The sequence below is a fragment of the Buceros rhinoceros genome, unplaced genomic scaffold, assembly GCF_000710305.1.
Source record: "Buceros rhinoceros silvestris isolate BGI_N320 unplaced genomic scaffold, ASM71030v1 scaffold16821, whole genome shotgun sequence".
Taxonomy (NCBI): domain Eukaryota; kingdom Metazoa; phylum Chordata; class Aves; order Bucerotiformes; family Bucerotidae; genus Buceros; species Buceros rhinoceros.
The window spans coordinates 59,618-75,112 of record NW_010392700.1 but is presented as its reverse complement, the minus strand read 5'-3'; the positions used below and the strand labels follow the sequence as shown (position 1 = coordinate 75,112).

General features: G+C 43.4%; 1 protein-coding gene across 1 annotated transcript in view; it reads left to right on the top strand.

Annotated features, from left to right (window-relative positions):
- Nucleotides 1–2,258: 2,258 nt before the first annotated feature.
- Nucleotides 2,259–15,495, top strand: part of LOC104500870 (ankyrin repeat and KH domain-containing protein 1-like) — a gene marked incomplete at its 3' end in the record, with an annotated part of 72,328 nt that continues 59,091 nt past the window's right edge. Inside the window, exons 1-2 of the mRNA XM_010144593.1 lie at nucleotides 2,259–2,381; nucleotides 4,482–4,635. Of these exons, the coding sequence (XP_010142895.1) occupies nucleotides 2,259–2,381; nucleotides 4,482–4,635 (277 nt within the window). The remainder of the gene's footprint in view (nucleotides 2,382–4,481; nucleotides 4,636–15,495) is intronic.

Sequence of the window (15,495 nt, the reverse complement as noted above, 5' to 3'; positions counted from 1 at the left end):
TCCCCCACCCTTTTGGAGCGGGATCACAGGCAGCAGTCAGCTGTTGGTGTTCAGTGGAGTAAAGGACATGACAACATAAACTGTCAGAGATTGGGTTTGTCGGGAGAAACTGCGGTATCTTTCTGGTGTGAGCCTAATACAGCATTGCACACCTTGTTAATTATGAAAATAGTTTAAATGTAGATCTATTTCAGCTCTCATAGGCATGAACTTTCAGCCTGATCTACAGGCCTGTATTAGCCTGAAGGAAGCCGAGGTCTTTTTGCAGATATTCAGATGGAGACATATGTCCAAATGGAATTGTTAAAGAAATAATTGGGAAGGGTCACCAAACAGAAAAGAGAAAATCAGGTGGTCATTTATTTGCATAACAGATCAAAGTTTAGGTGTCAAGGGCTGGGGTCCTCATTATCTGTAGATGCTCCTCAGACACTGAGCAAGATCGTTACTCCAGAAGAGTGTTTGTAGCTCAGGATGTATCTGGAAAATGTGAGTTGAAGGACATGTTTCAATAGCAGCTTTCTCTTTCCTCTGAACCCTTGGTAAAGATAGTCTTCCCGGAAGCACCAGTTTGGCACTAAATGCAGGGAGAAGGTGGAACAAGCTGTCCCTGCTGCTGTGCTTGCCTGCAGGAGGGACTGATGCTGGTTTGGCTACCACAGGAAGCTGCTCCATCGCCTTAGCCTGCGTCAGTGACAGGCTGTTTGTGAGGAGGGCCAGGCTAGGCTCTGAAAAGTAGTTTTTTTGCAGTAGTGCAGCATAGGAAAGATAATTTCAGATTTACCTTTAGGAACAGGTTTCTAACCCCACATGTCATTGCCCATCTTGCAAGAATTGCTAGTGCTGATTGTGATGTTAGCCGTCTTTCCATACCCCTGACCTGAGGTAAACTCAGTCATGGTGTTAACAGATAAATACTAATGTGCTTGAGTCCACATAGCTGTGAGTGTAGCTGCTGTGGAGGGGGGAACCAGTGGTGTAACTGGAGCTGTGAGGCTGCTACAGCTCCTGGCAGAACTTCAGGAAAAGTCCCTTGTTCCTGTGGATGGCACGAAACCCTACAATGCAGTGAGGTACGCCGGTGTCCAGCACCCTGGCCTTGGGTCCTGTGCCACTGGCAGCGTTTTTGGGTTTTGACAGGTAATTATTCCTAGTTGCAGTTGTTTTGGCAGTCAGAATAGTGTCGTGAATCCATGTGTTCCTAAAGAGCCTTAACAAGTAAGATGCTTATTAACTGCCCAAAGCAGCTCGCAAAATCATCCAAAAATAGCACAGTGACTGGTTACTCTATCACTTTGCTGCAGATCTGATTAGGATAGAGCAGAGTGCCTCAATTTTGCCACATGAACAGTGTATTAAGTCTTCCAGGAAGACTAAAGTGAAATCTGTTTGGATTTTTGGTTTGTTTGTTTTGTGGCATTTTTTAAACAAAGTTTATTTTTTGTTTGATATACTTGGGGTAGTTTGTGTGGGTTTTTTTAAATTATCATTAATATGTGATCATCACAGGTCACTTCCATTCACAAGAGACATTAGGTTAATTAGGTGCTTTCTTGCTCTGGTATTGAAGATAAAGTATCCAACTGCTGAGCCTTTCTAACCTTGTCTTGGTGTGTGAGAAACTGCACTGAGTTACCGAAATGTCAGACATTCTGACGTGAGGACGCATTGAAACTCGTGCTGGGAGGCTGGCGGTCGTGCAGCTGTTTTAGCGTTCTGCATGTGGATTTCCAGTATTTTCATGCTCGCGTTATGTTTGTATTGTGGGCAGGTTATGCTCGTACTACAAATCAAAACAAAATTAAAAATTGATGCACAACATGTAGAAATAATGTCAGCACCTGCCTCTTCTTGCTGTGATATAAAACTGAGGTGAAAATACTGTATACGAAGCCAGACTTTTGTGTGTGACTTTAAATGCAAGAGGCCTCTGGAAGTGCAGCTGGAGAGCTAAAGAAGAGCTGAAAGGTGGTGCTGCACCAGTACCACCCAGCTTGGAGCCGAAGGAAGAGCTGCGTCTGTAATTCACTTTACGTAGTGTTTGCATAATTGATGTGAAAAAGACGGACCTCTTTAGAGATTCCGGCAAGAAAAAGGTACTTCCTGTTGGGGCAGGGAGAGGGAAGTTTTTCACAAGCTGATAGGAGTATTTGGGTTTGGTGAATTAGCACTGATGTGGGTTCAGGAGGTGGGTCATTGCAGGTGGTGTCTGGTAAACGTATACTGGTGAGCCTGGGGTGGCAGCGATCAGGGAGAAGATGCGCCTCGTCTTTACCGGAGTGTCAAAAGATGCAGTTTTACCAGCCACAGTGGGGCAGCCTCTGGAAGGCTGGTGTTCTCCCCGTAGCCTGGTGCTGGCGGGCTGCTCCCGAGGCTGGCAGGTCCGGCTGGCCCGAGGCCACTGAGAACACTGCTGCGGTGCTGTGTTTGTAAGTTCAGGAGCGTTTTTACCCTTCTAGAATGTCTCTGAAAGGGAGGACGGCTGGTGGAATGTCCAGTGGTGGAATTGGAGGGGAAAAAAGGAGCCCATAAACACGTGATAACATTTGTGGTGTGTCATTCTCAACTCTGTATAACACGTAGTCACTTGGACACGGGGATTTTCTGCTGGTCACCACGGCACGCAGGCATTGGTGGAATAGGAATAGTATTTCCAGCATTCTGGGGAGGGAAAGTGCCTTTTGCAGTCTTGGGGAGGGTGGGGTGGGGGGAACTGGAGAACCTGCGGTGCTCCTGTAGATAAGGGTGAGTTCTTCCCAGTTTGTGCCAGCAGGGAGGCCTCAGGCTGGCTGGGGGGACATATCCTGGAACCTGTGTTCTGCAGAGGGGAGTCTTCCTGCACGGATACCGTTTGGTGTGAGCCTCAAATAGCTCTTCTTTGTTTGTAGAGTAAATGTTTATCAGTGGTTTAGGTCACTGATTTTCTGCTTGTTTAATGGTCAACTGTTTCTCACAGTGACAGTTCTCTTCTTTTAGGACCGTTGTCTGGGCTAATCTAGAAATCTTGGTTCTTCGAGTCCTGAATCGTCGCCTGCTGCCTTAGCTCTGGTGCTTGTGCCCTGGCACACAAAACCTGACACCTGTGAGCCACCCAGTGTCACGCATGTCCGCTGAGATGTGGCATTCATTCTGTGTTCCCAAAAGCCACTCTTTCTCCCCCTTGCCCATTGTATTCATGGGTCAGCACCATGTTTCACTGGCCATCGGGGGATAATGTTACAGAACATTTACATGTCAAAAAGGGGTCGAAATGAACCCAAGCTGCTCTTGCTCTGGGTGCTGTGCAGCTCTCCAGACTACCAGAAAGAGTCCTCACACAGCAGGGCACTTAACGAATTTACGGGTGGCCTGATTTGATCTTTTTGAAGTGTAAACTGTCCCTTCCTGACGATGTGGCGGGGTGTTGTGTGGTAGGGCTGAATATGACAATAGTTTACTGCTGGTGAGAAAGATCAGGGGAAGTACGAGGGGAGGACAGGAAGGAAGATGAGAGTGGGGCGTGAAGTGGGAAAGGAGAGCAGTGGTGGTATGATGAGTGTGTCGCATTTCTGCGGCATATTTCAGGAACCGACAGGGTTGAAAGGATAACATCTCGTAATGAAGTGATGTTTTTATCTTAAAATATTACTGAAGATAGGGGAACTGAACTTGGTGTCTGAACTTGGAACAGATTCTGAAGTGTAGTTGTGCACTCATTAGAGTGTGAGTCAGGTATCCTCCTTGTTTACTCTGGCAAGTGGTCCTAAAACTACTGTGTCTTACGCTGAGTAATTTTGTGAGCTTCTGTTGGAAATCATGGGGGCCACTGGAGGGACAGCGTTACTGCTGCGTCCTTGGGATACCTGCCTGCTCCATTGTTCTACGGATCTGTTCTGGTCTAGAAAATGTCAATGACTGGGGTGGTACAAAGGGCCAGCTCAGAAGAAGATGGTTTGGGTTTGAATTTTAGTCAGCTATGGTGTTTCTACTCAAAACAAAGACCTTGTGCTACATTAGTTGAAATTATTTTTGGAACCAAACTGAAAGGCACCTCGGGGAAACATTCAACCCCTCCATGGCGCTCCAATGGGCTCAGCTATACCAGGTTCATTACTGGCAGCTTTTTTAAATATTGAGGTAGACAGACGTGTGGCGTTGCAGATGCTACGGCCCCTTGTGGCCCTCTGTTCTGGTGGATTACAGTCCAAACATGCACAACACTTGTTCAGTATTTAATCTGAGTTGCCCTTGCTATAGTTTAAGATCTTGTTGGTTGTGATTTTTACAATAAACAGTTTTACATGTAGAAGTTTCTTCTTTTGTGATTTCATCTACCTTTTCAGTGAGTTGACCAGACTATTTTTATGGTTCTGTCCTATAACCTGTACAGTTAAACCATGATTGTGATAGTACAGTGAAATTATTTTGTGTTTTTTCTAATATTTTCGATTTAGTATAAAACTTCAAAAATGGTAAAATTATTTTTCTAACTTGGCAAACAGGTTGAATCATTTATTTTGGACCAAGAAGATCTTGATAACCCAGTACTTAAAACCACGTCGGAGTTATTCTTATCGAGTGCTGCAGAAGGCGCGGACTTGAGAACTGTGGATCCAGAAACACAAGCAAGACTAGAAGCCTTACTGGAGGCAGCAGGTACTTTCTTTGTGTAGTTTTTTTCTGAACCTGACTTGCACACAGATGTAGCAACCTGTAGATTTTGACCCTAGTAAAATATTCACAAGTTTGGAAATTTACCATGATGTTGGGGACTAGAATATCAAAACAAGCTCATAATTCTTATGGGTATTGAGGGTCCATTTTTCTGTACACGCCCAGTTAGAAAAGTTGGTTTGAATTCAATGGTATTTCATTGACCAGATAAGATGACATGTGTTGCCAGAGGAAGGATTAAAGGGGGAGAATGGAAGGAAGGGGAGTTGCTAAAACGACCTTTTTTTCCCTGCTGCTTTGGTCAGTATGTAATTATGAATTCACTACTCCAGAGGTTTACTGGTGAAATACTTGTTTCTCTCTGTTGACTTTCACAAAAATATTTTTCCATTCTGTAGTTCTGAGATATGACTGTTGGAAAACATGTATTTAATGCTCATGTTTCAGAACCAGACTAGACTTGGCAGTGTGGGGTTAACACTTGGACTTAAGGATCTTAAAGGTCTCTTTCAACCAAAACAATTCTGTCTTCTAGATGAATGTCGTGCCACTATATTTGTTACTTTTATAGTGAACAAATCTACTAATAGTGAACAAATTGACTAATTTAAGTCTTTCTCAGTTTTGCGACTCTGGTGTTTGCAATGGAGTTGAAACTATTTGTCAGTTGCAAAGTTCCAAGGACAAAAAGATGTAAAACCACTGCATTGAAACAGTTCCTGTCCGATCGTTCTGGGGCAGACTCAGGCTGGTAGAAGTATGCTGAACTTGGAGTTTTCAGGCTTTAGCTTTCAAGACACTTAAGAGGTAGATAAAATAGCGTTTATTGGCAGGTGTTTGGATGTAAAGCTGTGTACAGTCTTAAAGCAGAAATTCATTCTGAGGAAGCAAAGGGGCCAAGGGACGGAGGCTGTGGGGTCTCTTTGGATTTTGAGTTGGAAAAAACCCAACCTACAACACGGCATAGCTGTTGTCAGCAGAAAGTTGCAGTAGCCTAATTAAAGGTGGTCCCCTAAAATTATTCTAACCTGATGTAACTCTTGGTGATCAAACTTTGCTTTGTAGGGCAGATTGGCTGTTTCTGGGGTACTCTGTGCACTAAGAACTTGAACGAACTGATTGCCTTTTTAGCACTTTTTAAAATGAAAATCAGTTTCGGTTTCTCTCATGTACCTCATGAGAGGTGAGTCCTGAAACGTATTGCTCGCTGTATAAATTGTCAGTGGATGTGTCCGATGGTGGTGGTGCGAGGGCAGTCGGTCTCTGAGGTATGTGCTTACATCTTGGGATGTAGTGTTCAAAATGTTTGTGTGATATTTAACAAATGTAGGGTGCCATGCTTCTTGTACCGCCTGTGAGAATGCTTTTGTTAGATTTTGAAGTGGCAGTTAGCCACTTGTCCCCAGGACTGGGTGATTTATTTTTAGTCAGAGGTTTCTGTGCTTGGATTCCCTGAGCCCTTGGAGTAGGGATGTAGAAAATGTTCAGAACAGAAGGAATCTGGGAAGAAGAGCAAGTAAAAAATTGTTTGTGGGCTCCACCTCCCTCTCTAAAAAAGAGACTGGACAAAATTTAAGCCACTGGATGAATTTGTGAGATCAAAAGATGGAGAACACTCTGGAGAAAGTCCTGTAGTTAAGCAGCACTTGTCTTCCCTGCTGCAAATTTATGTTGAAAATACTGTTAGGTTAAGCTAAAGGAGTCACTGAGAATCTGGTCATTTTTGAATAAAGGTCATAATTTGAAAGTGATTGAAAAAGAGGGTGGTGTTTTTGGGAGATGTTCTAATATCCTTACTGGTTTCTCGGGCTGATTGGCTGAAAATACCCTTTCTAATCTTAAGTGAGCTTCTAGGTGGCACAAAAGAAAGCAGCCTAGTGTTGAGTCTTCGTAGTGTTTTGCAGTTTGGCAAAAGCAAGTGATTTCTCCTGTTATTTCCGTTGCATTTTAGTCCCCAGCATTAAGGATAGCTTGCAAGAGTGGATGGCAGAACTATTGCTCGCACAAGTAGTTCAGCCACGGTCTCGTCTCATGGGGTTTCCGGGGCACCTTGGCCTTCGTTGTGCTGATCCTCTCTTCTGCAGGAGGCTTGATCTGACTTTCATCCTAGAGGAAAATCAGTCTTGCACAGAGCTTGCACAGACTTCTTAGGGTTTCTCACGTGCAGGGTTCGTGGCTGTGTCATTAGGACTTTAATGAGTACGACTTGCAAAACTTGTTTTGCTCATTCTTCGTGAATCCTTTAATGCTCAGGTCTCACATGGACGTGCTGTTTATTGGTTCTGGAAGGTAGGTTCTAGCAGCTGCAGCCAGATGGGATGTTCTATTTCGTATTACTTACGCAGAAGTGGATTTCAGCCATTGCACTCTCAAGATTTGTGGGAGTTTTGGTCTGCTGTTGAGTAGCTGTCTTGATCTGAGAGCTGGTTACACCTGCATATGCAAGCATAGAGGCCAGAGATTGGCTGAACTGCTTAAAAATGTTTCTGTGCATTATATTTACCCATCTTAGGAGCGCTGGATAATTTTTTTGCACATCAGCTTGTTTACTCTGTTTCGAAGAAGACTTAAAATATTTCGTGGTTGTGGATGCTGAGGGTGACGGCCTTAAGCAGAATCTCTAGCAAGAGGGTTGTGCCTCACTCCGTTAACATAGCAGCATGTGTACCCGTACGTCTGCATACAGACAGCGGTTGGATTTGGTATGGTTCCTGGGGCCAGGAAAACCTGGCTGATTAACTTTAGGACAACCACATTTCCTTTGGCAATCTGTTTAAGCAGAACACAGGCTTTGTTAATGAACAACGATCTTTAAACAACTGCCAGTGTATTATTCAAACTGTCCTATTTAAAAAAGAGTTTTGCATTCTGAAGATGGAAGAGCTTCACTGTTCTATGAATGTCATAAATACAAGTTGTGTTCATCTTCGAAAGCTGAAGATAAATTAAACCAATTGAACCTGTTCTCTGGGAATTTATCTTAAACAGTCTTTTGTGTACCTTCAGTTTGACTCCTAGTAACAAGGAAGGGATTTATAGATAAAATAACGTATGGAAAGAGAACCATACTGTTTGAAGATGTTTCTGTCTTTCAGACAGTAATGAAACAGATTCTTACTGTGCTGACAGTGGATTCGTGTTGTGCACTAGAAACATTCAGCTCCACTGTTAATTAGGGTACTGTTGATTCCTTACAATAATATTTCAGCTCTGAAGAACCCTGTTTCTTTGTAGCTCTTCAGTAAAGCTGCCTATTAAATTTGCTTTTTAGGGACAGTGGTTGACTGCTGGAGGATCAGAGCTCTTTGCTGCTGTGAGTGGACAGTTACAGCATTCAGAGCTCGTGTTTGTCTTGCACGTGCCTCTGTGGGTCCCTCAACACGTGTTCTTACAAGGGCAAACTCACCTCTGAGGAGTTGGGGAAAGCTGGCAGGATGTTTTGTTGTCCGGTCCTGCCTTTTATAGGCATCTAGAAGGGAAAATGACTCGCTAATGTAGTGCAGGGACTTTCTGGAGTGCAGGTCGTTTCTGAAAGAGGATAGAGAAAGGTGTTGGTTGAAGCACGTTGTCAGTTAAACGGCCTGGATGCCTGTTGGGTGTATTCTGCACCCAAACCACAGAACCCCACAGAAAGTTGTGTCAGAATGTTAATCCTGGCAGTGACATGCCCTCCTTGTGGTCTTGCAGCACGGCTGTGCTGAGACTCCTGGGAAGTGATGTAGAATGTTGCTGCATTGATTTTTAGCTTGAGGAAATAGCTTGGGTGCCTGTATTCTTCCCAGCAGATCTTCTGAGTGTGTTCCTTCTCAATCTGAATGTTGAAGGACTTTGTCAACGAAGCATCAAAAAACAGATGCAGAAGAAAATGGTAAAGAAACTCTTTGTGTAGCATTGGAGCACTTGCTATTACAAGTGCCTGAGTATCTACACAGGGAAGCATTTTGTTAGCAGTGAGTTCTTCAGAAGTCCTACTGTAGCTTATATAAAGGGAGTTGTGAGGAAAATCAGGGTATGTTGGAGTGGAGTCACGTTCAGCCAAGGGTTTTCTTAACGAAACAGAGGTGAGTAGTCCATTGTTATGTCAACATGGAGCAGAGTTGCATGTGTCCTTCTTTTGTTGAGATACGGGATTAAAGGAGACCAGAGCCCCTCACATAGGTGGTTTGGTGTGTTTGAGGGGATTAAATGCAGTGTAAATGGCAAGAGAGCGGTTAGTTTTAATTACAACTGTCTGTTAATAGCTGGCAGATTTCACTAGTTGATTCAGGCATGAGGACCTGATCCTGCTCTGTGGAATACTGGTGGGATGAGGAGGGACATGCACAGGTTGTGTATTCTGGAACTGGGGAAGGCAAAAAGAGGAAGTAATCACCTACTTAGTGGAAATACAGAGCACAGGTCAGAATGTGAATGGGTCCAGATAAAATCTGCCTGCTGCAGGATAAACTGAGATTCAGCAGCTGTAAAATAGAATGCTTTCCAGTGCCCGGATCTATTGCTAGACTTACTCCCTTGCCAAGCTGTCAACAAATCCTGCTGGGGTTTTCTGTACAGTGTGACCAAACCCATTCATTATTCTCTCAACAGCAAGGGGGTATGTGTGTGTATTAAACTAAAGTAAATTATATTTGTTTCCCCCAACATTAAAGGGCTTGGATGTGACAAGATAGACCCGTGGTCGAGCACCACGGGAGTGGGCTGTGGTGTGAAAGAACTGTTCAGAGGTGCACTGCTCACCTTCATCCTGCATCAGAGACACCCCTTGGAAAGTGTCAGAGACTGGGCTGGACAAATTCTTTTGATCGTGTTGTTTATGACCAATAACATTCATGTATGGACCTGGTGTTTCTTCTGTTAGGGCTGATGAGTAACTTACTTGGGGTTTAAACAGAGGTGGGCATGACATGCTTCAGAAACTTAACCTCCAAAGGGTTATCCAAGCTCCGCTGCAAACTGTCGAAGTTGAGGGCTGCAGAAAACAGGCGATTCATGTTTGTTGATTTAATAGCTGCACCTCTGTGTTTGTGGAACATCACAAATACATTTCTAGATCTTTACTGGTGGTCTTGAATAGAAGAGAAAAATAGGGTCTTTATTGGGGGAATCTGAGAGGATTGCTGGAATTTGAGCTAAGACAGAACTTCATTGTCAAAATGTTCCAGTACCATATTTGAAGTGTGTTCAGCCACCTTCAGCATGGCTAAAGTCTTACCTTAGTCCAGCTGTTTGGTCTGATTTGTTTTAACCACGAAAGGCTTTTCACCCTAAATTGACCTGAAATATTGGTGTTACGTGGATGCAGTATACAGGTCAAATGAGGGAAACAGTTTTCTTTAAGAAAATTGGACTAGGCTTCATTGCAGGTATTTCTTTAGAGGCTGGAGCTGTACTGCTAAAATCCCACTGTCTTCTTGCCTGGAAAACTTTTGCCTTTTGAGATACTGGCGCATTGAGTGACTTGCTTATTTTCTTTCTTCACCATCTAAAGATTCAGAGTGGGAAGGAATATATGGTATGTGACATGTACGGATGTGTTGTGCTTTTGAGTAAGTTGGATAAGCTTGTTTGAATTTTGTGCATGTAATTGAATTATTTATATTGTATTTCTCTGAGATTTCGCATGATGTAAATATTTTTTTTCTAATCTAGTAGTCCTTTAGATTAGAAAAATTCTAGTCTAATCCTGCTGTTAGTCAAAGTAACTTCCATATTCTGGAAGTCTGTTAAATAGACCAGCTTTATATTTTTTAGATCTTTTTCACTTGGATTTTGCTGTGAAGAACAGTTTCACTGTCATAACACTTAAATTTATGCTTTTAGGTATCGGACAGCTAAGTTGTCTTACCAGATGTGAACGCTGTGCTTTTGGAGTTCTTTGGCAAAGGTTTTTCTGAGATTTTAATTTTTTTTCAGGGGGGTTGGGGAGTGGGAAGATAAGACAAAAAGTTACAAGTTTTAATTAGTATGAAGTATTAAAATTGGCCAGTGTGCTCAGTCTCTTAAGTTGTCTTCCTATGTCTATCTCCCTGTCTGTCTATACATAAATCAGAGGTCACTGTTAATCAGCCAGTGCTTCAGGACAGTACTGTAAACCGCTTGTATGGTTTTCCTTTTAACATGAATTTTTTTGAAGTCCTGGAGATCTGTATTTTTTATTAATTCGTTTCTCCTTTCTGTTTTACTTCTGCCATATATTATTTTTCATGCAAGTTGGATTCTTCTGCAAGATAAAATCCCCACGTGTTCCAATACAGGGTTGTTCCTGGTTAAAAGCTGTTTTCCATTTGGTGTTGTTTGCAGGACTTTTTCTACTTCAGTGCTTGGTGAAGCCTCAGCCAGAGGAGGAGAGAAGGGAGGGCTTGGGCAGGAGAACGGCAGCAGTGCTGTATTGGTAGTCCTGCGTAATGCCTGAATCGAGATGGGATTTAGCCTGTACCAAGAGGAGATCCTACTTTTTTTTTTTTTTTTTTTTTTTTTTTTTTTTTTTTTTTTAACATGTATGCTTCCTTCCTCCATCAGAGTGAAAATCACTGCATTGAGGCTTTGCGGTGGGGTGCAGGAGGCTGCGCTGGGCTTTGTGCTGCTGCTGGCCATCAGCTCAGAGCTGGCTGTGTAGCTCTGGTCTGTACTGGAGGAGCTGGTACAGGGGTCTGTTGTGGGACGGCTGCTAAGACTCTTGTTTGTGGACAGTAGAGCTAAGCCAGCTTTTGTTTGGTTGTTGTGAGATTTGTGCTCAGGTTGATAGATAGAGATCTTGTATAGCAGTATTGCAGGAAAGCTAGTTCTGTATGTCTGCAATGTGAATCGTCTAGAGAGAAACAGAACACGAGCTCAAACCACGTCACTTGGAGCTAAGACCTGACCAGCGTTGCTGTGGATCCGAATGTCTTACTGCAGAATGTCTCTTCTTTGGGTATGGTATAGTATTTTTTTTCTGTGTTCTTTCCTTGCATTCCGGTGCAGACTTTCTCTCCCTAGACAGCTGGCTGTGGGTGGTGGCTTTCGCTTGGTGCCTGTGTAGTGTAAGAGTTTACATGGTAACCTGGTGAAATGAAGCACTTACTACACCTGAAAGTTTGAGTTCATCCAGACTCCAGAAGCGCATCAGGCAGAAGAGCAGGTAGAAAAGCCTGTGTCTCCTACTTGTATCTTCTGCAAGAAGAGACTTTTAATAGTTCATTAAAAATGCTTAAATACACAGACTTGGGGTGTAAGTTTGCATGTTGGATTGTTTTGTGCATTTGTCAGTCACACAGCTTCCTTAGGAAGTTATGACAAAGCCGGAGTTCAGAAGCATTCAGAACAGGGTTCGGGTGTTGGTAGAGCACTTCACAGTGCGCAGAAGGGCGGATCAGACTCTCCCCACTTGGGTTTCAATTTTTCTTGATGTTCTGTAACAGCACGGTGACCTGAGGTGGTGGTAACCCGTGCCAGTGCTTAGCTCCATACTAGTCAGACTGGTAAGTCAGGCCGTTAGTATGAAGGTGTAACCACCCCTTCTGGGGCTGATTGGAATTGTACAGGGAGATGTAGCGTGGTTCTGGTGGAAGCGGGGCTGCTTGCTGGCTGTTTGTAGAAGAGTTGCTTAAACTGTCTAGTTCATGTGCTGCAACGAGTGTCTCGGGACACGTGAGAGGAATTAACTGAGCTGCTCTGGGCAGACCTGCAATTCCTTGTTCTTCTATCAGCTTTATACTGGTATTAAAGATTTTATTTTTAAGTGTCAGAAGCAACAGATGATACTGAGTCATTAATACTTTACAGTTTGGGGTGTAACAAGTGAATCTGTCGCTTTTTTCAGTTGGTAACTCACCTTTCACAAAGTATTACTATTGTCTATTTAGGAAGTAATTACAACTATTGCGTTTCGAGGAAAACAAATTGTAATGTATATGCATAGTATAAATGATCAAATTATGCTTATTTCTAGAAAGACAAACTAGTTTTCACCAGATGAATGAAAAATAAAATTATGTAAAATATACTGCCACTCATCTTTGATTCTGCTTATGGCAGCAAGTGGCTTTTTTTGCTCTGGGGCATGAGCACCGTCATTGCCTGTTATAAATTATTTTCTGCCTTTTTAAAGACTTTATTTTGAAAGCTAAGGACCTAAATATTTTGTTTTAAAACAAGCTGAGGAACTTAATTATTGCCTTGCACCAGTTGATCTTCATTGGCAGCCGTCAAGAACATTCTTGCTGTGGAAACAAAAGGCGCAATGCAGTTCTGTGATGAGACTTTTCTGGGGTAACAAAGCATTAGCTCTTAAACTGCAGCGACGAACTTGTCCTTTAGCCAACACCTTCTCCTTAAATTCTGTACAACCTCTTACAACTTTTTGAAGAACAGAGCTGAAAGAAATGTCGGTAGATCTAGTTTTATCTCCTCTTCCTTCTCCCCAGGCACATTCAGCTGCACTTGTGCCTGGGTTCTGATGGGTGGCTTTAGGGACGGGTTGGACAAACTGTCCCCAGTGCTGAAGCTCCACAGCACCCCGAGCCAGCTGCCGGCCGCAGGGTGGGAAGGTTTTTCCGAGTACCTGTGTTCCGTGCTGAAACCTGTAACTTGGGGCGAGGGGGACACTAAGCTGCTTTGGAAGAGCTTCACAAGGGGATAAAGAGTTCTCATAGTAAAGCAGCTAGCGGGTTTTGAGTGGCGTTGCTTTGGCTGCTCGTTTCATGCGCCCCATCCAAGTTGAGTAGTTCAGTGCTCCCTTCGCAGGGCAGCCGTCCTTAGAACCAGCTCGCAGACTGTTCCTTCCTCAGTTCTTGCTTTGGTGGTTTGTTTTATTTTAGTTTTTTGTTGTGGTGGGTGTTTTGTTTGGTTGGTTTTTTTTCTCCTCTGCCCTCAGCTCATGTTATTTAGACTTTCATCTGGTCTTGTTCTCCTCTGGAGTCTCTGTACGTGATCTCTGTTTTTCATAGCTTGCTGCCCCAAATTAGTCATGTTACTGCAGTGGAGCCCTACTGGTGCCTGGGGAGCAGGAGTGTTATTTCATCTGTCCTGCAAGCTGCGCCTTTGTTTATACACCTCAGTTTGTTGGCTGCCTTTTGCAGGAGAAATGTTGGTTTACAAGCTGAATTTGACTTTAAATCTACCAAAACTTCTCTGAAGAACTGTTACCTGAACAAATTATTCCTGTGTGTGTGCAGCTGATTATTCCTTCATGTGTGTTGCTGACACTGCTGTTTGGATATGTCCTTCCTGAACCTGAATCATTATAAGGGCTAAAATTCTATCTTTGCTTTCAAAGAATTAGATGGCATTTGAGTAACAGAGGAAGGCCCCAGTGAGCAAGAGTATTCTCACCAACCTGGCCCACGTTCCAGTTGATTTTGCCTTGTGTTGCCAAAGCCAAGCGAGCAGCGTGTTTTGAAAGTCTTTGTGGGGAAAGGAGCCTGTAGGAAGATGTCATACTGAAAAGAGGAGAAGCTTGCAGTGTGGCTCTGCTTTTGCCCGTTAGCCTCCTCCTACAGTGAGCACCCCCAGGGCCCGAGCTTCCTGAACCACAGAGACAGGATAAGAGGTAAAACAACTTTATTTTAGTCTTTTCGCAGGTAAGAGCAAAGACCTGCAGAGAAATAGCGGAAGAAGTTTGCTTTAGTAAAATCCTAATTGGACAGACTTTTCCCTACTTGATATTTGAAGCAGCTCCATCCATCCAGAAGCTGTCCATTGGATTAGTGCTTGTTACACACCCTCTCTGCCTTGTGTTCCAAAGCAGCTCAGTAAAACTTTTGTGCTCTGTGGAGTCATACATTGGATCCTCTGACCTCTGGTGGACGAAAACTCCCATCTGAAGAAGCAGAGCTTCAGAGACACAGGCTTGGGTGAAGGACATGGGTGCATCAGCCCACACACTTTTTCTGTTTTTGTTTCGGAACTGTAGGAGGATGCTGCAAAGAGCAAGCAGTGTGCTGGTGTGAGTCCTCTGGACTGTTCTGGTAGAGGGGTGTGTTTTCTAATGCATTAACAGTAGATGTGTGTGTTCTTCCTTCAGGTTGGGTGGTGGTGAAATAATCACGCCTTATTTTCTTCCTGAAGACTGTGGCATCCTGATTGCTGGTTGTTTTGTGCTCTCTCATCTACTGCGGCATTCCCAGAGATCTTATTTTCAGGATGTTTTGTTATGCAGCGTGTGTGTAATCACAGTACATGAAAGGCTGTGGATCTTCTTAGGTACAGGAGAGGTTTTACGAGCACTTTCTCAAGTACTCACTTTGAAATACGAGTTTACACACTAGTCTGTGCTATATCATCACCGTTAGGGTGGTGATCTTTCTTCATAAAGAAGTGGCACACTTAGCTTCAGTACTTAATACTTGAGTATTTTGGCTTGCTTTGCCATGTGTAATTTTCAAATATTTTTTTCCCCCCGGATAGTCACTGAGTACTGTCCTGAGCCAGAGCCATTTTTGGATTCAGAAAAGCAATTACAGCCCATTTGGACTCAGTTTCCCACTGGAGAAAAGCAGTCCAAGTGGGATGTTTGCCTAGAAATAGCTTTCAAAGGTTATTTGAGTTCTCTTCTCCCTGCATCGCTATTGTGCACCGGGGTCGTATCCCAGCGTGGGTCTCCATAGGGGTATGATACTTTTCCTCCACAAGCCTTAGCTTACACACAAAGCAGAAAGTAATTCCCCTCTTTTTTCCCCCTACTACCAAACAGAAAACAGTGTCTGTAAAGTAACTTGTTTTCAGGAGCTCTAAAGTAGATGAGACTTAAAATATTTGGCTTAGAATGCCAGAAGTCAAGAATAGGAATTGTCAGCACCTTCAGCAAGAATAATTTTTTTTTCTTTTCTTGATGTTTCTCAGGGATATGTGGGGGTTTTTCTT